At 39.7% G+C, this 25631-nt stretch overlaps 1 protein-coding gene across 2 annotated transcripts in view; it reads right to left on the reverse strand.

Moving 5' to 3' along the window:
• ablim3 (actin binding LIM protein family, member 3) overlaps positions 1-25631 on the reverse strand; it is a 112822-nt gene that overhangs the window by 31415 nt on the left and 55776 nt on the right. For both annotated transcript variants that reach the window (XM_055224644.1, XM_055224643.1), the window contains exons 4-7: positions 18296-18411; positions 12342-12468; positions 11188-11281; positions 1591-1678 (exon numbers count right to left, since the gene is read on the reverse strand). In XM_055224644.1, the coding sequence (XP_055080619.1) occupies positions 1591-1678; positions 11188-11281; positions 12342-12468; positions 18296-18411 (425 nt within the window). The remainder of the gene's footprint in view (positions 1-1590; positions 1679-11187; positions 11282-12341; positions 12469-18295; positions 18412-25631) is intronic.

Here is a 25631-nt window from a genome sequence, read left to right on the forward strand (position 1 = left end):
ACAGCCGCAGGGTCGTTTATGCGTGAAATTAAACATATTCTTACGTCTTATTACATCTTATCTCTCATTATTTGGAACTAAAGGTGCATTTTGTAACTTTTTCCATCTGCTGGTCTAGTGCGTAGTCACGAATTCTGCTAAAACTGACAAAATCGATATAGTTTTATGATTTAAAACTTGGTCTAATGGAACCACCTGTGTCATACGTCTTCAAGGAGGTAAATACGATTAATGCTATACTGTGGGACATTCTAGATCACATGTGTCAAACTCAAGGCCCGGGGGCAAAATGCGGCCCGCCGTGTCATTTTATGTGGCCGCGACGAGGTAAATTTAAATGTACTACTGTCTGAAAATGTCAGTTTTTCAGGATTTACGCAGTTACACAGACATTTTTTTTATATCTTTGCAAATTTGAGATGAACCATTTTGCTGATTCCCTCGGTGAAATTGAGTTTGACGTCCCTGTTCTAGATAAAAGAAAAACATCTTTTTTTGTGTAAATTATGTTTGGAAATACTAGAATCTGTACGTGTAAAGTTATAAAGTTTTTCCATTTCATTTTTCAGTTCATAACCGTCTTTTCCGGACTATAAGTGTCACTTTTTTCAGTTTTTCCAGGGGTACGACTTATACTCAGATGCGACTTATATGTGAAATTATTACAGTATATATGAAGAATTCAGTAGATTTAATGATTTGGAGTGTCTATTCTTGGTCTTGGATTTTGTAAAATAAATTTCCCCCAAAAAAATGCAACTTATAGTCCAGTGAGATATGTTTTTTTCTTTATTATTATGCTTTTTTTTTGCTACTTATGCAACTTATGCTCAGGAAAATACAGCACATTATTTTATATTTACACAAAACTGACAAAACTTTAAGTACAACTGAATGAAACTACGTCCTGTTTTTTCAAATAATGACTGAAGAAAATCTGATTCGGATGCTCTGATGGGTCAAATACGGTTTGCGACAATAAGAATTAGCTTGATTAAACGTCCAAAATTACACAAAATGGACTGTTGTGATTGTTAAGTCAAGTTCTAATGCTGTTTCCTCCTCAAAAACACACCTGGAGTCGTGTTTTGTTTCATTCACACACATTCTCCAAAGCTCAAAATGCTCCGTTCCACCTTGTGATGTCACGAAGTGGTAGTTTTCAAGTTAACAGCTCCTTTTTTATGTTTAGTTAAGGAGAAATGTGTAACTCCAGAACGGAAATGATCCAAATGATTCTTGTGAAGGTGTGTGGAGTGTTTTTTTTTTTTTTAAACTCCAGACACCTTCAGTGGAGCACTTCCTGTATTACCACACGATGACATCACAAGGTGGAACGGAGTGTTTTCAGTTTGAGAGAAGAACTCAGCCTAAATCTGCAGGGTTTGTGTGTTAAACATGTGTGAATAAAACCAAAAAAACACAACTCCAAGTCTGTTTGTGACGAGGAAACGACATTAGAACAGATCAGAAACAGCGTGATATGGGCCCTTTAAGGTAATATGGGCCCTTTAAGGTAATATGGGCCCTTTAAGGTAACATGGGCCCTTTAAACAGAGACTAATGCTGTGATTTGGTGTCGAGTTTCACCTGTCAAATACATCTCCTCTCCCTCTTTAAACATGGTGCTGCAGCGGGCACAGCGGGCACATGTGGGGTGGTAGTGCTTCCCTCCGGCCTGTGGGAAAGAAAAAAGACAGAGAATGAAAAAAAAAGAGGTGTGACCCGACATAAATTACCATCATAAACAGTGGCTCCACGGAGAGAGCCAATCTGCAAATGGCTCCCCCGCCACGAGCAGGTCACGCTGGTCGTATGTTTCATAATGTAAAGCACCTGACCACCATCGACCCCACACTGGTAAAAGAGACCACTGAAGAGACTCGCCAAGGGAAGGGGGGTTATCACGCTACGGAGACGTCACAAGATACGCCAGTGGGTCAAATGATTCATACCATCGCAGGGAGAGAAAAAAAAAAGTCTTTGTTCAAGTTATAATGTTGTTAAAGGTCGAAAAAATTGACTCTTGTGACGTTTAAGTCGTGTTCTAAAGCTGTTAGAGTGTCAAAAACAGACCTGGAGTTGTGTTTTGTTTCATTCACACATATCTGAGTAACTCTTTATTATTAGTCTGTAACATCTACAAAGCTCAAAATGCTCCGTTCCACCTTGTGATGTCATCAAGTGGTGGTTTTCAAGCTACTTTTACCTTTAGTTCGGTAGAGATAAGAAATTCCCAGAGCTGAAATGATCCAAATGATTCTAGAAATGAAGGTGTGTGGAGTTTAAAAACACAACGGAGCACTTCCTGTATCGCCACACGATGACATCACAAGGTGGAACGGGGTGTTTTTGAGAGTGTTTGAGAGAAGAACTCAGCCTAAATCTGCAGAGTTTGTGTGTTAAACATGTGTGAGTGAAGCAAAACACAACTCCAGGTCTGTTTGTGATGAGGAAACGACATTAGGACAGAGATAAATCAGAAAATATGTTCAAAATGTCAGTAACGATGTGAAATAAGAAGAAAAAAACGAAACAAAAAAACAAAAAACAACTAAACCAAGAATAAAACTAAATTGAAGAACTAAACTAGAAAGCTCTTTACATCAAGGAACCATTCACACATTCACTCACACAATCATACACAGACACACCCTACTGTCTGTGTACGATTGTGAGGGTGGTGAAGTGTCTTGCCCGAGGACACAACAACAGCATTCATCTGTGGGAGCTGGAATCGCACCGCCAACCTGTGGGTCAACGGATCTGACCGCTCAACTAAAGATGTTCACGTCAAGAGCGGGATTCGAACCGCCAACCTTCAGATCAATGGACAAACGTTTGACCTTTACTGAGCAGCCATTTTAAGGATTAGATCAAAAACAAAACCAGGACTGACGCAGGTTTAAGAGACAAGTAGCAACGCTGTCAATCAAACCTGTTGCTAACGTCAGCGGGAGCGACCTCGGGGAAAGAAGGACCTGATTTGTCTGTTTATTAATGTTCATATCTTGATTTACAGACACAATAGTGAAATAAAAACCCCAGGATCATGTAGAGGGTTAATACGAACATTTAAGACCAAAATGACGAGTCTGACAGCAGCAGAGACAGAGAGAGGACAGATTATCAAAAAAAAAAAAAAAACTAAACAAAAAAAATAATAAAAAACTAAACTAAAAAAAATAAAAAATAAAAAACAAACAAAAAACTCATAATAACAAAAAATAAAGAAAATAAAAAAAAACTTAAAACAACAAAAAAATTATAATAAAAATAACAAAAAACCCCTCAAAATAACAAAAAATAATAATAAAATAACACACAAAATCCCTCAACATAAAAAAAATAAATCCTAAAATTAAAGATAAATAATAACAATAACAATAACAACAACAACAATAATAATAATAATAATAATAATAATAATAATAATAATAATAATAATAATAATAACTCAAAATACCTAAAAAAAATGGAACCCCAGGATCATGTAGAGGGTCAATATGAACATTTAAGACCAAAATGACGAGTCTGACAGCAGCAGGTACAGAGAGAGGGGACACAGTTTTTCAATAGAAAGTGAATTGGAGCCAGAGTCGATGGAGCCGGAAGAGCGCACATGATCACTTCCTGTTTATAATGCGGCGGCTAGCAGGTGAGCTATGTCCATTTACATATACAGTCTATGGTCCACCACTGCGTCACTTTACTCCACATTTACAGCTCAATCCCGGCGGGTTCGTCACGTGAACAAAATGTGCAAAAACAGAAGGAACCAGAAGCGTGTCCTGGATGTCTGACACGGCTCCGGGGAACATGAAACGGAGCATGTACGAACCAGCCCACTGTCCCAGGACGCCCCCCACACACGCAGGCACACAGGCAGCAGGGCAGGTGGCAGAGGCGACCCCCCGGAACCCCCCCGCAGACGCCCGCAGACGCCCGCAGACACACCGTGAGAGAGGAGCTATTTATAGACCCGTCATGTGACCCGGGTCAAGGGGAGGGTACACGGTCATTAAGAGGTTTTCTGCGTTCATGTACAAATAAATGGGGTAAGATGCTGTTTCCTGGGTTGGATTGAGTCTAAAACATGTGTGAACGTCCGGTTTTGTGCTATAAAACTTAAAAATGTAATAGACAATAATAATAAATAATAATTATACGTTTTATTTGATTTATAATGCACTTTTCTTTCCATAGAATCCCAGAGTGCTACAATAAAACAAGAACTTTAAACTAATAATAAATTGCTAAATGCTAAAAACATCAACAACAAGCTTTTCTAAATAAAAAGGCCTTTAGATTAGCTTAAAAAAAAAAAAAAAAAAAAAAGATGATCTAAATCTAATGGACAACTACTAATTTTTTTTTTTTTCTGTCTCCTTCTTTATTCTTATATAATACTCTTTAATAATTTTTATATTGGAACTGTTCTATTATGATGCAAATGTTGTACACCTTTATTATTATTAATAAAAAAATAATAAAATAAAATAATAAAATAAAATACAACAAAACTAAATAAAATAAGGCTTTAAAATAAAAAAATAAAAAAATAAAAATCTGGTTTTATAATACAGAGCAGCTAATAATACCCACAATGCAACTGTTGTGTTCCTTAAAGAGCCACAATTCCACTATTTTCTAATCTCTGTTCTAATGTTTCCTCACAAACAGACCTGGAGTTGTGTTTTGTTTCATTCACACATGTTTAACACACAAACCCTGCAGAAAACACACTGTTCCACCTTGTGATGTCATCATGTGGTCCACTGTACTTTTAAATACAGCTTCACTAGAATCATTTAAATAATTCTAGCCCTGGTTCATAAAGAAATTAATAATAAAAATCTAGATGTGACTTCAAGCTGCTTTTGTTGGAGCTGCTGTGCTGCAAACTCAGAGGAATATCATCTCTAAGGACTGTAAATACACTTAAAACACAGGCTAACGTAAAAAAACAAAACAAAAACACTTTACTTTAATGAAAACACCAGACGAGAGAACGACTTTGAACCGTGTGATCACAAGAATCCACAAGAATCCAGCCTTAAACCCTCTGAAGCAACAACTCACAAAGAAACGCCTTTAAACGTCTTCTTCTGAGACAATCTGTTTAAGTTATTCAGAAAGCGTCGCTCTTTCATCACTTCTTTAAAGAACTGCATGGAACGTTTCAGCTGCATGTGAATCCCCCCTTTCCTTTCTTCTTTCTCTCTCTTTCTCTCTTCTCTCTATCATTTCCGATAGCAATTTTGATATTTTAGCTTTAAATATCTGCCAGTACTCGATATCAACCGATACCAGAGACTGAAAACAGGACTTATTTATTTTAAACTAAAATAATGGAGCTCAACAGCAACGCTATTTATTTTTACCGTCGACTTTTCAAAAAATTCAAGAATTAAGAGTTGAGAGACATCACTAACCAGCTACATGCTAACCAGCTACATGCTAACCATCTATGTGCTAACCATCTATGTGCTAACCATCTGTGTGCTAACCAGCTATGTGCTAACCATCTATGTGCTAACCATCTGTGTGCTAACCATCTATGTGCTAACCATCTGTGTGCTAACCATCTATGTGCTAACCATCTGTGTGCTAACCATCTATGTGCTAACCATCTATGTGATAACCAGCTATGTGCTAACCAGCTATGTGCTAACCATCTATGTGCTAACCATCTATGTGCTAACCAGCTACGTGCTAACATACTAATATCCATACAGCGGTTGTTTTAAGTTAAAAAGAAGGCTGAAACCTGAGCGAGCATCACTGTTGAGCTTCATTATTTTAGTTTAAAAGAAATAAATAATGTTTTCAGTCTCACTAATCACTACATCCATAAAAAATGATAGAGAAGAGAGAAAGAGAGAGGGAGAAAGAAAAGACTTCAAAGACACTGCTAACCATCTATGTCCTAACCAGCCACGTGTTGCTAACCAGCTACGTGCTAAGCAGCTATGTGCTAATGAGCTATGTGCTAACCAGCTACATGCTAACATACTAATATCATAACGTGCTTGTTTTAAGTTCTAAAAGACTGTGGTCATTACTTCCATGTAGCAAATTATCCCAGAGCAAACTGTTAATCTTTTAATATATATATATTTTTCGTAAAGTCAAAAAAAAATAAATGCCAAAACTCCGGACCCAGAGTGAGCGTCACTGTTGAGCTTCATTATTTTAGTTTAAAAGAAATAAATACTGTTTTCAGTCTCACTAATCGCTGCATCCATAAAAAATGATAGAGAAGAGAAGAGGGAAAGGGAGAGAAAGAAAGAAAAGAAGAGCTTAAGGACATTGCTAACCAGCCACGTGTTAACTAGCTACGTGTTAGCCAGCTACGTGCTAACCAGCAATGTGTTAACCTTCAATGTGCTAACCAGCTATGTCCTAACAAGCTATGTGCTAAATATCTATGTGCTAACCAGCTACGTGCTATACAGCTACATGCTAACTAGCCACATGTTAACCAGCAACATGCTAACCAATTACGTGCTAACCAGCTACGTGCTAAATAGCCACTTATTAACCAGGGACATGTTAACCTGCTACGTGTTAACCACCTATGTGCTAACCAGCTACCCGCTAACCTGCTAACCAGCTATGTCCAAACCAGCTATGTCTTAACTAGCCACGTGCTAACCAGCTACGTGCTAAAGAATTGATTCAAATGCAGCTGAAACGTTGTTAAAAGTGATGAAAGTGGGATATTTTCTGAATAACTTAAACATATTGTCTCAGAAGAAGCCATTTAAAGTTATATATAAGACAAAACTGATCCAAAAAGCTGTTATTTATCCTTCAAATAAAGTAAAAAGAAAATAAATCTGTAGCTGGACAAACTTTTGTAGGAAATGGAGACGAAATGGCTTGGATGAGCAGCCAAACGTCTCCATTTCCTACCACTTTTTGCCATTTTCCAGTATCGGCGCCAGTACCAGTATCAGATCAGCACATCCCTATCGAGTTCTCCCTCTTCTCCGCCTTCCTCTCCGTCTCCCGCAGTCTCAGGTTACTCTGTAAGAAGAAGCAGGAAGGATGCTCCAAGAAGCCCGTTTCCGCCTGCTGCCTTTTTTTCCCAGCACTGGCACGGTCTGTATCAGCACGAGCGCGGTATCACTTCACCATTAGAGTGTGTAATGAGTGCTATACGTGACCGGAAGTCCTGGAAATACGAACGGGAGCACTAAAATAGGAACGCTGTCTTGCTCTTGGAAATCTGAGTTCAAATTGCGCTAGCGGTGGGTGAAACAGCTGCGTTCATATTCCAAACAAGACCTACCACGAGAGGTTTTTATGGGAAGAATACGTTGAAAATGTGTTTAGTTACTACTTAGAGTACTTTTACATGGAGTTGCATTTAAATTATAGTGTAAAAAACATAGACTGTATATATAAATGGACATAGCTAACATGCTAGCCGCGCGTTCCAAATAGAAAGTGATTGAAAAACTGCGTCCCCTCTCTCTGATCCTGGTGTTTTTATTTCACTATTTTGTCCGTAAATCAAAATATGAACATTAAAAACAGACAAATCAGGCGCCTTCTTTCCCCGAGGTCGCTCCTGTTAGCGTTAGCAACAGGTTTGATTGACGTCTGCGCTCTGCTAAATCAGCGGTGCAGACGGGAAGGGGCGTTACCTTCAACAGCCTCGCTCCTGATTGGCTCTTTGGTTGCTATGATACTCAAAGTCGGAATTCCAAATATGAAACTCTGCTCCAAATTCGCCGCTATAACTGCTAGCCTTGATTAGCTTCATTCACTCCACTTCTTTATAAAGTCTATGGTAAAAACCTGTGCCGTGACTCAATCCTGGATAAGCTGAAGAAAATGGATGGATGGATGGACCTCAAAGAACGACTCTTAAGGTTAAAGCTGTTACTCGGAGAACAAGAAAATAGAACAAACAAAACACTGGAGTCAGGAACTGTCCACTGGCAACGAGAGATGAGTATAGAGAGACAGAGAGAGAGAGGGAGAGAAGGAGGGAGAGATGCAGAGACAGCGAGACAGAGAAGCAAAGAGAAGACAGAGGGAGAGAAACAGAGAGGCAGAGAGAGAGAAAGACAGCAATGCAGAGAGAGAGATACAGAGAGGAAAAAACGCAGAAGCAGAGAGAGAGGGGGAGACAGATGCAGAGAGAGAGAAAGAGGGCAATACAGAGAGAGAGAGGGAGAGAAGGAGGGAGAGATGCAGAGACAGCGAGACAGAGAAGCAAAGAGAAGACAGAGGGAGAGAAACAGAGAGGCAGAGAGAGAGAAAGACAGCAATGCAGAGAGAGAGAGATACAGAGAGGAAAAAACACAGAAGCAGAGAGAGAGAGAGGGAGACAGATGCAGAGAGAGAGAAAGAGAGCAATGCAGAGAGAGAGGGAGAGAAGGAGGGAGAGATGCAGACACAGCGAGAGAGAGAAGCAAAGAGAAGACAGAGGGAGAGAAACAGAGAGGCAGAGAGAAAGAGAGCAATGCAGAGAGAGATACAGATACAGAGAGGAAAAAACACAGAAGCAGAGAGAGAGAGGGGGAGACAGATGCAGAGAGAGAGAAAGAGGGCAATGCAGAGACAGAGAGAGAGAGGGAGAGAAGGAGGGAGAGATGCAGACACAGCGAGAGAGAGAAGCAAAGAGAAGACAGAGGGAGAGAAACAGAGAGGCAGAGAGAGAGAAAGACAGCAATGCAGAGAGAGAGAGATACAGAGAGGAAAAAACGCAGAAGCAGAGAGAGAGAGTCGGAGACAGATGCAGAGAGAGAGAAAGAGGGCAATGCAGAGACAGAGAGAGAGAGGGAGAGAAGGAGGGAGAGATGCAGACACAGCGAGAGAGAGAAGCAAAGAGAAGACAGAGGGTGAGAAACAGAGAGGCAGAGAGAAAGAGAGCAATGCAGAGAGAGATACAGATACAGAGAGGAAAAAACACAGAAGCAGGGAGAGAGAGGGGGAGACAGATGCAGAGAGAGAGAGAAAGAGAGCAATGTAGAGACAGAGAGGGAGACAGGGTAGGAGAGAGAGAGAAACAGAGGCAGAGAGAGAAAGAAAGAAAGAGAGTGATAAAGAGAAAGAGATACAGAGACAGAGGGGAATAAACAGAGAGGCAGAGAGAAAGGGGGGTGAGAGAGAAAAAGAGAGATGCAGAGAGAGAAAGAGAAAGAAGATAGGAGAGAGAGGGCAGGCAGAGAGAGAAACAGACTGAGAGAGAAAAAACAGAGAGGCAGAGACATAGAGAGAGAGGGTGAGAGAGATACAGAGAGAGAGATAGAGAGACAGAGAAAGGCAAAGAAAAAGACAAAGAGAGAGATGCAGAAAGACCGAGAGAGATAAATAGAGCGAGACAGAGACAAAGAGGTAGAGAGAGGAGACAGAGGGGCAGAGAGCCAGAAGACAGAGAGAAAGAGGCAGAGACAGAGTGAGACAGAGGCAGAGAGAGAAAGAGAAAGCGAGATGGAGACACAGAGAGAGAGTGACAGAGAGACAGACAGGCAGAGAGACAGAGCGAGAGAGAGACGTGTAGATAAAGCATGTTTCTATAAATAGCTGGGGGAGTGTGACAGAACAAAGCTCCACCTCGGCCCATTTGACAAAAGTCCCTGAGTCGTTCTTGTATAACACAGATGTACACGTCCGCTGTGTTTGCTCGCCTCCCCATAGACACGCTCAGTTATCCCAAAATGTTTAATTAGCATCTCTACTTTATCTCGCCAATTATTTTGAACCAGACGCCTCGTTATCTCCCCTCCACTTCCTGCCAAAGTCTCCACGGCTCCACACGCTCCGCTCTCCTTCATCACTTATTCTACGTCTTTTTGAAAGTCTCTAAAACCACATGGGGCTCTCTCTCTCTCTCTCTGCTCTTCTCTCCTCTTCCTTCTCCCTTCTCCTTTTCCTCTCCCCTCTCTCCTCTTCCCCCTCTCCTCTCCTCTTTTCTCTCTCTCTCCTCTTCCCTCTCTCCTCTCCTCTCTCTCATCTTCTCTCTCTCTCTCACCTCATCCCTCTCTCCTCTTCTCTCTCTTATTTTCTCTCTCCTCTTCTCTCTCTCCTCTCCCCCCCTCTCCTCTCCTCTTCCCTCTCTCCTCTCAACTTCTCTCTCTCCACTCCCCTCTTCATCTTCTATTCCCTCTCACCTCTCTCCTTTTCTCTCTCTCACCTCATCCCTCTCTCCTCTCCTCTCTCTTTTTTTCTCTCACTCCTCTTCCCTCTCCCCTCTCCTCTCTCTCTCTCTCACCTCATCCCTCTCTCCTCTCTCTTCTTTTCTCTCCCTCTTCTCTTCTCTCTCTCACCTCATCCCTCTCTCCTCATCTCTTATTTTCTCTCTCTCCTCTCCTCTTCTCTCTCCCTCTCACCTCATCCCTCTTCTCTCTCTTCTTTTCTCTCTCTCTCCTCTTCCCTCTCTCTCTCCTCTTCCCTCTCTCTCTCCTCTTCTCTCTTTCTCCACTTCTCTCACCTCATCCCTCTCTCCTCTCTCTTCTTTTCTCTCTCTCTTCTCTCTCTCACCTCATCCCTCTCTCTCATCTTCTCTCTCTCATCTTCTCCCATCTCATCCCTCTCTCCTCTCCTCTCTCTTCTTTTCTCTCTTGCCTCTCCTCTCCCCTCTCCCTCTCCTCTTTCTCTCATCTTCTCTCTCTCTTCCCACATTTTTTATAGCACTTTTCCTCCTTCAAGTCACTGAAATCGCTTTACAACAAAGAACCACACACACATCCACACACACATTCACACACACAATCACACACACAATCACACACACATTCACACACACAATCACACACACATTCACACACACATTCACACACACATTCACACACACATTCACACACACATTCACACACACATTCACACACTGGTGCACACAGACGATGAGGTTAAGTGTCTTGCCCAACGACACAACGACAACATGATAAAAAGGATTCGAACTGCCAACCTTCAGATCAGATGTACCAACTAAACTACTACATTTAAGTACTTTTTTCCCATTCAAAACAAATACTACTGTGTTTTAAAATGTAAATCGCTATGGAAACGGTCCTGATTTCCTCATTTAAAGCCGTGGACATAAAGACGTGGTTTAGCATGTTTTATTAGCATTAGCATCTGACTAGCATTTGGCTAATTATCAACTAGTTTCATTACGTTTTACACCCTTAATGTTTTTATATTCTGTACATGTAAAGACGCTCTCACCTCCAGGACTCTCCCGCTGATGTATCTGCTGCACGTCTCACATTTCACCCCGTATTGGGCGTGGTAGTCCGCCTCGCAGTACGGCACGCCATCCCTGCAGCGAACCAAAACACAACACCACCTCAAACACGGCGTCTGAGAAAACCGACTCTAGTGAGGTTTAAGTCACGTTCTAACGCTGTTCCCTCCTCAAAAACAGACCTGGAGTTGTGTTTTGTTTCATTCACACATGTCTGAGTCACAGTTTATTATTAGTCTGTAACATCTGCAAAGCTCAAAACGCTCTGTTCCACCTTGTGATGTCATGAAGTGGTAGCTTTCAAGTTAAAAGCTACGTTTTTAGCTTTAGTTCAGTAGAGATTTACAATTCCAGAAGCTGAAATGATCCAAATGATTCTAGAAATGAAGGTGTGTGGAGTTTAAAAACACAGTGGAGCACTTCCTGTATCACCACACGATGACATCACGAGGTGGAACAGTGTTTTCTGTCTGAGAGAAGAACTCAGCCTAAATATGCAGGTTTGTTTGTGTATTGTAGATGTTGAACTTGGTTGGTTCTAATGTTATTTCCTCATCACAAACAGACCTGGAGTTGTGTTTTGTGTCATTCTCACATTTTTAACATTTGTCTGTTCCACCTTGTGATGTCATCATGTGGTAATACAAGAAGTGCTCCACTGTGTTTTTAAACTCCTTTTCCACTTCTCCCTCTTCCTCTTTTCCCTTTTCTTCTCCCTCTCCCACTTCTTCCTGTTCCTCCTATTTTCCCTCTTCCTCCTCTTCTTCTTCCTATTCTTCTTCTTTCTCATCTTGTTCCTCCTCTTCCTCTTCTCCCTTCACGAGCATTATTTGGATGATGATTTCAGTCCTAGAATTTCTAATCTCTACTGAACGAAAGGTGAAAGGAACTGTTAAAAACTGTTGAAAACTACCACTTCGTGACATCACAAGGTGGAACAGAGCGTTTTGAGCTTTGTAGATGTTACAGACTAAAAATAAACTGTGACTCAAACATGTGAATGAAACAAAACACAACTCCAGGTCTGTTTTTGAGGAGGAAACAGCACATGATTTAAGGCTCATAAGAGTTAATTTAGTGTAATCAACAGTGTTTTAATGTAAAAAGAGAGTTTATTCTTTAAAGATGGCCGTACTTGCTGATGTACTCCCCGGTGAGCACCATGCTGCAGGTCTGACAGCGGAAGCAGCTGACGTGCCACTGTTTCTCCAGAGCGAGGAGCGACTGGCCCTGCTTGATCTCACCTCCACATCCGGCGCACTCTGAACAGACAGGAAGCAGACGGATTTACAGGAAGCAGACGGATTTACAGGAAGTGGAAGTGTTTACAGGAAGTGGAAGTGTTTACAAGAAGTAGACAGGTTTACAGGACGTAGACGGGTTTACAGGAAGTAGATGAGTTTACAGGAAGTTGACGGGTTTACAGGAAGTGGAAGTGTTTACAGGAAGTGGAAGTGTTTACAGGAAGCAGACGGATTTACAGGAAGTGGACGGGTTTACAGGAAGTAGATGGGTTTACAGGAAGTGGAAGTGTTTACAGGAAGCAGACGGGTTTACAGGACGTAGACGGGTTTACAGGAAGCAGATGGGTTTACAGGAAGCAGACGGGTTTACAGGAAGTGGAAGTGTTTACAGGAAGTGGAAGTGTTTACAGGAAGCAGACGGATTTACAGGAAGTGGACGGGTTTACAGGAAGTAGATGGGTTTACAGGAAGTGGAAGTGTTTACAGGAAGCAGACGGGTTTACAGGAAGTGGAAGTGTTTACAGGAAGTAGACAGGTTTACAGGAAGTGGAAGTGTTTACAGGAAGCAGACGGATTTACAGGAAGTGGAAGTGTTTACAGGAAGTAGACGGGTTTACAGGAAGTAGAGGGGTTTACAGGAAGTAGACAGATTTACAGGAAGTGGAAGTGTTTACAGGAAGTATACGGGTTTACAGGAAGTAGACGAGTTTACAGGAAGTGGAAGTGTTTACAGGAAGTAGACGGGTTTACAGGAAGTAGACGGGTTTACAGGAATCAGACGGTTTACAGGAAGTGGAAGGGTTTACAGGAAGTAGACGGATTTACAGGAAGTGGAAGTGTTTACAGGAAGTAGATGGGTTTACAGGAAGTAGAGGGGTTTACAGGAAGTAGACAGATTTACAGGAAGTGGAAGTGTTTACAGGAAGTAGACGGGTTTACAGGAAGTAGACGAGTTTACAGGAAGTGGAAGTGTTTACAGGAAGTAGACGAGTTTACAGGAAGTAGACGGGTTTACAGGAATCAGACGGGTTTACAGGAAGTGGAAGTGTTTACAGGAAGTAGACGGATTTACAGGAAATAGACAAGTTTACAGGAAGTAGACGAGTTTACAGCAGGACAGTATGTGGAGAAGACACAGATGTAGGATACAGAACACAGGACCAGCACTATCATGTACAATCTGTTTGGAACTCCTCTTGGGACCATAGTCAAATTTGATCTGGCGGGAATAATTTTTCTTTTATTTTGTTCTGGATATAAAGAATCATAATTTTATGTTATGAATAGGTTCCATATTTAAACAGCTGTTATCCAACTGTACTTTAGGAGAAGTGAAAACAACAGTGATGGACCGAGTCTACAAACAGAAACTGGAGGCAAAAGCTGTTTACAGTTTCAGTGTCGTTAGCGCCTCCTTCAGACAGATATAAGGCAGTGTCCAGCAGTGATCTGACCAGAACTGAAGACTCCTACAACTTTTTGTCCATTTGACAGATTTAAATTTGTCTTTTACTCTGGATCAGACCTGGACGACCTGTTGTGTTTCTAAACAGCAGGTTCCCTCTGCTCTGTGTGACAGACGCTGTGTCATTATTTAAACCGGCTTTTACTGCACGTTCTCTGCTTTACTGCGTGTTCTCTCTTTTACTGCGTGTTCTTTCTTTTACTGCATGTTCTCTCCTTTACTGTGTGTTCTCTCCTTTACTGCGTGTTCTCTCCTTTACTGCGTGTTCTCTCTTTTACTGTGTGTTCTTTCTTTTACTGCATGTTCTCTCTGATCAAATACAGCTCATCTATAAAGTCCAGGGGGCGCTGTACACAAACATGGAGGGAGTGTGTCTAAGAAATATTGCAGTTATAAATATAGAATAGAACAGTGTTTATGTCACGTTCACTACTGTGTGAGTCAAAGGAGTGAATTTAAAATACTACAACTACTAATACTACTACTACTGCTGCTACCAACTACTATCAACTACTACTACTACCAGCTACTATTACTATTATTACTAATAGTACTACCAGCTACTACTACTACTACTGTTTCTACAAACTACTACTACTACTACTACTACTACTACTACTACTACTACTACTACTACTATCAACTACTGCGACTATTACTGCTACTACTCAGTGGTGGGAGAAGTACTCAATTTTGTTACTTAAGTAAAAGTACAGAACGAAAAAGAAAAACTCATGTAAAAGTATCACGTGAAAAAATCTACTTAAGTAAAAGTAGTAAAGTACCCGTTTAAAAATGTACTTAAAGAGTAAAAACTAGAAGTATTTCGCACAGATTTTGAGTGTTTTAAAGCTTCAAATGTGGTGATTTTGATAAAGATTTGAGCTGAATTTTGTTCAACAGAAACAACTGAATCAGAAAGAGACATGTTTGTGTCTCAATGCTAACGCTAATGCTAACGCTAATGCTAACGCTAATGCTAACTTTGAGACTTAACAGATATAAAAACAACACCACAAACTGAACAAACCGAAGTATTCTACATATAAAAACACTCGGGTCATCTTTATTTTAATCAATCTGAATTTTAATCTTTGCTTTTTCTCTTTGTTTTCCAATTTTAATCAAAGTAACTGTTAGCTTTGAGCGCGTGAGCTAGCATGCTGGCTGTTATCCACACTGTGAATCATAAACACGTTCCCACCACAGTGTTGCCAGATTAAAAGTTGCTGATGAGCGTCTCTTTTTTCCTCTGGCTCGTGTCCAGGCTCTGCTGCCCGTCGGACATGTTTGATTCTCAACTTTAATTAAATCTAAGTCTTCAATTCGACTGTAAAAGTAAATGAGATGAAACACTGCGACAAACCTGGAGCGTGATCTATACGTCCGACTGCGGCCTGTAACGCTGACGTGTGAAGTTTTACGGAAATGAGACGAACAAACCGACATTTATCACGTCTCAAATGTGATCGAGGGCGTTTCAGCGATGGAAGGGAACGTACTGGACTTAAGTAACATTTTTAGTTATGTGTACTTTACTTAAGTACATTTTACAGTGGTACTTTTCACTTTTACTGCATCACAATTGAGAGCAGTATCTGTACTTTCTACTTCACTACATTTTTGAACAGGACTGAAAAGTAAAAAGTACTTTTCATCTGATTTCAGGGGTTATTTTGACCATGTTCGTGGAAAAATCCCAAATTAAGTTTTTTCGGCTTTGGGAAAACAAAAATAAATACAAAAAAATTCAGAAAAAAAAAGAAAAAAGAAATAGAACAACACTTGTGTGAAATACTTTTACTTTTTACTTTTAAAGTACATGTGAAAACAGGTACTTTAATACTTTTACTGTATTTTCTGGTCTATAAATCACATTTTTTTTCATAGTTTGTCCGGGAGTGCAACTTATATGTTTTTTTTTTCTTCATTTTTATACATTTTTTGGCTGGTGCAACTTATACTACGGAAAAATATGGCACTTAAGTAGATTTTTTCATGCGATACTTGTACTTTTACTTAACAAAATTGAGTACTTCATGAGGGGTTATTTTTGCCATGTTCGTGGAAACATCCTGACTAAAGTTTTCGAGTTCAAGTTTTTTCGGCTTTAAGCAAAACAAAAATAAATACAAAAAATGTAGAAAATTTTAAAAAAAGAAATAGAACAACACTTGTGTGAAATACTTTTTTTCCTCTTAAATTACATGTTAAAACAGGAACTTAAATACTAATATAAGTCGCACTTTTTTTCATAGTTTGTCCAGGGGTGTGGCTTATACTCAGATCCGATTTATATGTGATATATATGTGTTTTTTCTTCATTATTATACATCTTTTGGCTGGTGCGACTTATACTCCAGAAAATATGGTACTTAAGTAGATTTTTTCATGTGATACTTGTTACTTCTTTATTTGTGCTTTTACTTAACAAAACTGGGTACTTCATGAGGAGTTATTTTTATTTTTTATCTTTTTTTTGTTTTCGAGCTCAAGTTTTTTTTTTTACTTTGAACAAAACAAAAAATAAATACACAAAATTCAGAAAAAAAAAAAAGAAATTAAATAACACTTTTTACTCTTAAAGTACATGTTAAAACAGGTACTGAAATACTTTTACCGTATTTTCCAGACTATAAGTTGCACTTTTTTCATAGTTTGGCCGGGAGTGCGATTTATACTCTGGCAAATACAGTACTTAAGTACATTTTTTCATGTGATAATTTTACTTTTACTTGAGTAACTTTTTACCTCTGTATCTGTACTTTTACTTAACAAAATCTAGTACTTCATGAGGAGTTATTTTTATTTATTTTTTTGTTTTCGAGTTCAAGTTTTTTAGGCTTTGAGCAAAATAAAAATAAATACCCAAAATTCACTTAACACTTAACGCTTATGTGAAATACTTTAGCTTTTTACTCTTAAAGTACATGTTAAAACAGGTACTTAAATACTTTTACCATATTTTCCGGTCTATAAGTTGCATTTTTTTTCATAGTTTGGCCGGGGGTGCGACTTATACTCCAGAAAATACGATACTTAAGTAGATTTTTCCTTTGATACTTTTACTTTTACTTGAGTACCTTTTTACCTCTGTATCTGTACTTTTACTTAACAAAACCGAGTACTTCATCCACCGCTGGAGTTTAACATAAAAAACAAATCATATTTTTCATCACTGGGGCTTTTAAACTAATGTTCAGTCATTTGAAAAACGCAGTCAGATTCCGGCCAAACGTTCCATGAATCACTCCTGAAGTCACCCGGGATGTGTGAGGACGGCAGGAGAAGACGGACTGCACTGCGGTTTTCAAATGGAGGAAAACTGTTTGTCTTTCCTGACAGGAGCGACGGGAGCGACGGGAGGAGTGTGGACAGGTCCCTAGTGACTGGAGAGTTGCAATAGGTTAAGTTAAGACAAACATCGTTCAAATAGAAACAAACGGTGGAGTGACCTTTTCCGTGTTTGGACACAGTGAAGTCCTGGAATATCTGGAGTTCGGTCGGAAGTGAAGACACGTGCAGACTTTAAATTAAAAACGGTTTATCTCAAATTTGTAACCCGGAGACTTCTTCTTTTCTCAATAGTAAAAATGCACAGAGCTACGGGGGCCTGCGTGGACAAACATTCATATTTATTGACAGTTTTTACGATGGATTTTTGGAGTTTTGGTGACACTTCCCACAGTTCCAAGGAAAAACGGTTTATGTTGAGCACAGTAAATGATTTGAACATTCGCGTTTTAGGTGTTTTTCACACGTTAGCGGCAAATATCATGAGCCACGTGCGAGTCCGTCAGTGGATCAAAGAACTTATTTCACGACAACGAGCTTCAAGCGACAGAACGCGCACGCAAACGCTAACTTATCCTGTACGTGGAGGGTTTTTCTTTCACCTGTGGCTAAATACACCGTGGGGAATGTACATGGAGGAGGAGAAAAAGCTTTTGGAACGACATAGACAGACCTGAGATCATCTGAGCAGACCTAGACTCACCTGTGGGTCGCACTCACCTGGCTCCAGAGTGGGCGGAGCTGCTTTAAGACTTCCTGTTTCAAGCGTTCTCGGACTGCCCATTGACTGCGGTCCAGAGTGAGACTGTTGGGTTTGCTCTTTTGCTTGACGCTGTGTGAAAACGACCTCATTTTTGTGATCTAACCTTTCGAAATACTTGAGTAATAATATTTTGTCGTGATGACGTTTACGGCCCCACTGGTCAGCGGACTCGTTTCTTTTATTAAGTCGTTTTAGTTGAATATTGCGACTTAAAATGTGTAAATTATGAAAGATTATAACGATATAGAGACACAATAGGGCTGGTTTAAGTTCACTGAAGCTGGTGGACAAAGTGAAGCGGGCAGAAGCCTGTGTGGACTTACGACTGGGCCCGTGGATCTTGATGGGTTCGTTCGGTTTGACGAGTCTGACGGAGCACTGCTGGCAAACACAGTCCTTCCCGCTGAACGTCACTCTGTCCCCGATCGGAAACGGCTTACTGCAGAGAGAGAGAGATAAAGGTGATTAGCAAAATGGACAGAATAAATGGGTTAGTGTGTGTGTGTTTTTTTTTTATACAGCACTGAACACAAGAAACACAACACATAAAAATACAATCAATATAAACACATTAAACGGCATCACATAATTACACAGAGTAATCCACGCCCATAAAACAGACAGCAGGAAAAATGATCCCACATGACCAACACGGCTCAGTACTGTTGCAGGGATATGTTAAGGGAATTTTTAGGGAATATTTGGGAATGTTTAAGGAATATTTAGGGAATTCTTAGGGATTTTTTAGGGAATGTTTAAGAAATTTTTAAGGAATGTTTAGCGAATTTTTAGAGAATATTTAGAACATTTTTGGGAACGTTTAGGGATTTTTAGGGAATGTTTAGGGAATTTTCAGGGAATGTTTTGAGAACTTTTAGGGAATGTTTAGGGATTTTTTGGGGAATGTTAAGGGAATTTTTAGGGAATGTTAAGGGAATTTTTAGAGAATATTTAGGACATTTTTGGGAATGTTTAGGGAATTTTTAGGGAATGTTCAGGGAATTTTTAGGGAATGTTTTGAGAACTTTTAGGGAATGTTTAGGGAATTTTTAGGGAATGTTAAGGGATTTTTTTTAGGGAATGTTAAGGGAATTTTTTAGAGAATATTTAGGAAATTTTTGGGAATCTTTATGGAATGTTTAGGGAATTTGGGGGGATTTTTTAGGAAATGTTTAGGGAATTTTTAAGGAATGTTTGGAGAATTTTTTGATAATTTTTAGGACATGTTTAGAGATTTTTTTTTCAGTGATTTTCTACAGCATTTTTAGGGAATATTTAGGTAATTTTAAGGGAATGTTTAAGGATTTTTTTTAGGGAAGTTTAGATTCCTTTTTGAAACTACACAGAATGAAAACAGGACTGGAATGAAGCGAAATTCCTTCCTTTTTAAAATGCAGCATTCATAATATTCTTAGGCAGCAAATCGATAAAGTAATCCATTTGTGCCATAAAATACAGTCATTTCCTCTGAGTGGACGACGGCGACCCCCAGTAAATAAAGTGTTCCTCGGCTTTAATGGAGAACGAGGCAACGAGCCAACTCCAGTAGGACGTCTGTGTGTTCGGACGTCTTTATGTTTACCAGTGGTGTAACGTTATCAAGTAAAAGTAGTAAAGTACTGCAGTTGTAGGTATCTGTACTTTACTTAAAGGTGTATTTACATTTCGGTAGAGGGTTTGCCACCAGCTTAACTCCGTATACATGTGACTGTTTTTTTCCTGGAATGTTCTACAATATGGCATTTAATCTAACTATCTCCATGGAGGCAAGCAGGCCACATCACCAGGCCAAGCTACAGGTCAGATCTGTGGAGAGGTGGGCCCACTCATGGAAATAATGCATGTTTTTTGCGGTAGTTTTGAGAAATAAAAAAAACACGTACTTGAATAAATACAAGATATATTTGTCTAATGCCATACTGTAGAACATCCCAGGCATAGCAATAACGTCACCATGGAGACAAGCAGATGGCAGGTCCTCCATCAGAAAAGTTACACAGTGTATCTTTAAGTACATTTTAAAACAGATACAAAATTCAGCTCAAATCTTTGTAAAAATCACATTTGAAGCTTTGTAAGACTCAAAATCTGCATGAAATACTCGCACTTTTTACTCTTTAAGTCCATTTTTAAACAGGTACTTTAACACTTTTGCTTAAGTAACAGAGTCGATGTTTACGCCGCAGTTCTTTGCACATTCACTGGTTTCAGAGAATGAGCTGTGTTGTTGCTGACAAACGTTTCCCGAGTTGCTCCGTGAACCTGGGGACTCATATTTAAACAGCGGGGACGTCTTAATGGGACGGAGACGGCTCTTGTGATTAAAGAGTCCATAACACGACGCTGCCAAAGACTCGTGAAAGAAACGCTGGCTCCGGCCCTGAGAAAGAAACGTATTAGCGCGGCCGGGCTGTGTGCAGAGTGCAGAGTGCATACTGATGCTAACGCCGCTGTGTGATCCGCCCGACTTTTATCTGCACTTTTCTGCTAAACCTTTAACACTTCTGTTCCACTGCTTTTATCCAGACCAAGCACAGACTGTGTAAAGAAGTGACTAAGTGAGTTTGACGTCACCCACAGCTTCAGCTCCAGTCAAATGAAGCTCATCGAGGCTAGAGCAGGTATAACAGCTAATTTGGAGAAGAATTTCATGTTTGGAATTCGACCACGAGTATCATAGCAACCAAAGAGCCAATCAGGAGCGAGGCTGTGGAAGTTAATGCCGTTTCCTGCCCAACATAGCTGGTTTAGCAGGGAGTGGACGCTTAGCAACGCTGTCAATTAAACCTGTTGTTAACGGTAGCAGGAGCGACGTCAGGGAAAGAAGGCGCCTGATTTGTCTGTTATTAATGTTCATATCTTGATTTACAGACACAAAAGTGAAATAAAAACCCCAGGATCATGTAGAGGGTTAATACGAACATTTAAGACCAAAATGAGTCTGACAGCAGCAGGTACAGAGAGAGGACATAGTTTCTCAAAAAGACAAAAACTAAGCTTAAATTAACCAAAAAAAAAAAAAAAAAAAAAAAAAAAAAATCAAAATAAACTCAAAATAACAAAAAACAAAAAAACTAAAACAAAAAACCCTCAAAATGACAAAAAAACTAAACTTAAAATAACAGAAAAAAAATCAAAATAAACACAAAATAATAAAAAAGTAAATAAATAAATAAAAAAACTAACAAAAAACTTAAAATAACAAAATAATAATAATAATAATAATAATAATAATAATAATAATAATAATAATAACTTAAAACAAAAGAAAAAAAAATTAACCCCAGGATCATGTAGAGGGTTAATACGAACATTTAAGACCAAAATGACGAGTCTGACAGCAGCAGAGACAGAGAGAGGACACAGTTTTTCAATAGAAAGTGAATCGGAGCCAGAGTCGATGGAAGCTTGAGAAGAAGAAGAAGCACTTGGCGTACTCAGAAACCTGGTTCAAACTGGGAATATGTTTGTGGCCTTTAAAGATCCTCAAAAACAGACCTGGAATTGTCTTTTGTTTCATTCACACATGTTTGAGTCACACTTTATTATTAGTCTGTAACATCTACAAACCTCAAAACGCTCTGTTCCACCTTGTGATGTCATCAAGTGGTAGTTTTCTTGACCTGCCAAACCATGTTAAAAATGTACTTTCAGCCCAAACACTGACTTTTCTGTTTAAACCAGGTTAAACGTCTTCGTCTCATCAGAGTCTGACTCACCGTCGTCTTTGAGTGATTCATGAGGCTCGATTCTTACGTCTGAGTCATGATTATGTGAAAATCAGACTCCAGGTTCTTCCCAAATGAATGTTCAAAAATAAAAACCTGTTGCTACACTGGAATGTCACCGAACAGGTCAAAGGGCATGTTTCTGTTGTTATGTTTGTTTAAATAAATGCTGCAGTTTGTAATGAATAAAATGTACAATCTAAAAAAATCTGTTCTTTTTAAAGACGCAAAGTGAAGCCTGGATCCAACTGAGAATGTGTTTGTGGATTTTAAAGGTTTTATATCACACAAAATGGACTCTCGTAGCTTTAAGTCATGTTCTAATGCTGTTTCCTCCTCAAAAAACTGTTATTTTTTACTAGTAACGAGTAATTAAACTACTGTCAGTGTAACAGTCTCAGCAGGTCACGGATCAGACTCGGTTCTCGTGTTATTCAAAGGAACTGCAGAGTTTTCCCTTCGTTTTGGGACGTAAACAAAACCGAGACGAGGGATTAAAGACAGCGATCAGCTAAAACTCGACTGTAAACGTGACCGATCAGAAGCAGCGCTAGGCAGACGTAAAGACTTTCCTGGTGTTTCGTTGGTTTAGCGCAGATTCTTGTGGATTTTATGGATAAACGTTGTTATTTGGGGGAGTGGGTGGAGAGTCTCTGCCCCAAGTGGAGGAGTTCAAGTATCTCGGGGTCTTGTTCACGAGTGAGGGGAGGACGGAGCGTGAGACTGACAGTTGGATCAGCGTCTGCGGTGATGCGGTCGCTGTATCGGTCCATTGTGGTTGAAGAAGGAGCTGAGTCCAAAGGCGAAGCTCTCGATTTACAGGTCAGTTTACGTTTCTACACTCACCTACGGTCATGAGCTCTGGGTAATGACCGAAACGAAAAGATTTGGCCTGGGAACAGCGTCTGGGGTTGGGGGAAAGTCTGGGAGTCCCTGCTTAGACTGATGCCCCCACGACCCTGCCCCGGATAAGAGGAAGAAAACGGATGGACGTTGTTATTTGCCGACTCTTTGTGACGAGAGAACAAACAGACGACGACAGCGGGAGTAACATGTGCGACTGGAGTTTACAGATCGATAAAAAAGATGTCAGCGATATGACAGTGGACACAGCCTTCTGCTCACGCTACTGGATTTAATCTAATATCTCTTCATACCCCCGGGTCATAACACGGACCCCGACTGTCCACCGCATCAGCCCCGTCCTGCAACAACTCCCCTGGCTCCCCGTAAAACAGAGAATTAACTTCAAAATACTAATTATCTCCTTCAAAGCCACACACAAACCTCGCCCCTTCATACATATCTGACCTCCACATCGCTCCTCCTCCTCCTCTCTCCAGCTCACTGTACCCTCTGCCCGACGTGTGACCGTGGGGATCGGGGCCTTCAGACGCTCTGCCCCGGCCCCTCAGCTCTGGAACTCTCTCCCTCCTGATCTCCGCACCTTAGACTCTCTTCCACTCTTCAAATCCAGACTCAAAACTCACCTGTTCAGTCTGTCCTGTCTCTCGTAACTGATCACACGTCTTTTATCAATCAGTTTTTTGTCATGTTTTATTGTATTTGCATGTTTTTATCTGATTTTTGTCTTGTTCAGTGTCCTTGGGTGTTTTGAAAGGCGATTATAAATAAAATGCATTATTATTATTATTATTATTATTATTATTATTGATATTATTATTATTATTATTATTACCTCTGCTTTTACAGGATTTTATTTATTTTTTCTACTAAATTGTTGCTTTATCTGGGAATTAGAATTATAACTAATTACTCGGAGTTTAAAAACACAGTGGAGCACTTCCTGTTTCACCACACGATGACATCACAAGGTGGAACAGAGCGTTTTCAGTTTGAGAGAAGAAGAACTCAGCCTAAATATACAGGGTTTGTGAATGTGTGAATGAAACAAAACAGCACAACTCCAGGTCTGTTTGTGACGAGGAAACATTATAATAACAGATCAGAGAATAGTGTCATATAAACACTTAAAAAAAAATAAAAATCTGCACAAAACACTCAGACGCAGCGTGAACTGAACCTGACAGCTCAAAACACGTCTGTGACACGAAGCTGATCACACGATGCTGGAGGAGCGTGCGAGAGCGAACGTGGAGTTAAAAGGCCCGACGTAGACGTAAATAATCCCTCTCCTCCCCCATCGCCCGACCCAGAGGGAGGCTCCGGTCTCCAGCCGAGATCACACTCAGCACCAGCACAGGGAATATGGACAGAGACGAGGAACAGGGAGGGAACGGGACGAGGGACGAGCGCCGGACGAGGGCTGGACGATGCTGAGACAAATATACATCGAGATTTTCAATTCTTAAAAATCATAAAATAGCAAAATCAGACAATAGCAAAAAGTTTAAATCTGTCAACTGGACAAATGGTTGTAGGAGTGAAGACGTTTGGCTGCTCGTCCAAGTCGCTTCTTCAGTTCTGAGCAGCTAAACATCTCCGTCTTCGTCTTTTGCTATGGATCGATCCTGGACGACTGAGGGATTACACAGACATAATCAGACAATATTTTAACAATATAAAAATGTGCCTGTTTTCAGTTCAGTTCAGTGTCATTCAGTTTTATTTCTACAGTTTTTCTACGTTTAAAGCAACAAGAGCTGAACCAAAGTGCCTCATATAAAAGTCAACGAAGCAAATAATATACAGATAACACCAAACACAAAAAGAACAATAAAACATCAAGAGATCCTGTTTAGGAAGTACTAAATACCAGGGAGAAGTATCATAGCAACCAAAGAGCCAATCCAGAGCGAGGCTGTTGAAGGTAACGCCTCTTCCCGCCTGCACCGCTGGTTTAACAGGGAGCGGGCGCTTAGCAACGCTGTCAATCAAACCTGTTGCTAACGCTAACAGGAGTGACCTCGAGGAAAGAAGACGCCTGATTTGTCTGTTATTAATGTTCATATCTTGATTTACAGACACAATAGTGAAATAAAAACCCCAGGATCATGTAGATAACAATAAATATATAAAATAAAAAATAAATAAAAATAAACTCAAAATAACTATATAAAAAACCCTCAAAATAACAAAAAAACCCTTTAAATAATCCCAAAAAAATCTAATTAAACTCAAAATAACTTAAAAAAAACCCTCAAAATAACCAAAAAACAAAAATAAATAACAAAAAATAAATAAGTAAATAAATCTAAATAAACTCAAAATAATAAAAAAAGAAATCTAAATAAACTCAAAATAACTAAAAAAAAAAACCCAAAAAACAAAACTCAAAATAACTAAAAAAAAACAAAAAAACAAAATTAAATAACAAAAAATAAATAAGTAAATAAATCTAAATAAACTCAAAATAATAAAAAAAAGAAATCTAAATAAACTCAAAATAACTTAAAAAAAATAAATAAATAAACCCCAGGATAACGTAGAGCGGGTTAATACGAACATTTAAGATGAACATTAAGAAAATGACGAGTCTGACAGCAGCAGTTACAGAGAGGACACAGTTTTTAAAAAGAAAGTGAACTGGAGGCAGAGTCGATGGAGCTGGAAGCGTGTGCATGATCACTTTATATTGGGATTGCGGCAGCTAGCAGGTTAGCTATGTCCAACTAGATTAGCTGCGGTCTATGGTTAAAACTTGTAAATGGCACAAAACAATGTGAATGAATCTTAAAACTAAACACAAACAGCAGGGTGAGTTTTCACGGGACTCATTTGACCTCAGATACAATATTTCTGGACTGGGACATTTACGACGCGACGCTGCCGAATCCGACGAGTATCACCAATTAAGAACGTCACAGTGGGCGACAAAATGGCGTCTTGAAAATAAGCAATTAAAGATTAGTCAAACATGAATCACTCCAAATACAAATTCAAGAGCGTAAATGGAAAGGAAACAACTAGAACATGGTTAAAAGCGAAGTATTAGCTTTATTTTTTATAA

Source organism: Periophthalmus magnuspinnatus, chromosome 10 (genome assembly GCF_009829125.3).
Source record: "Periophthalmus magnuspinnatus isolate fPerMag1 chromosome 10, fPerMag1.2.pri, whole genome shotgun sequence".
Classification (NCBI taxonomy): domain Eukaryota; kingdom Metazoa; phylum Chordata; class Actinopteri; order Gobiiformes; family Gobiidae; genus Periophthalmus; species Periophthalmus magnuspinnatus.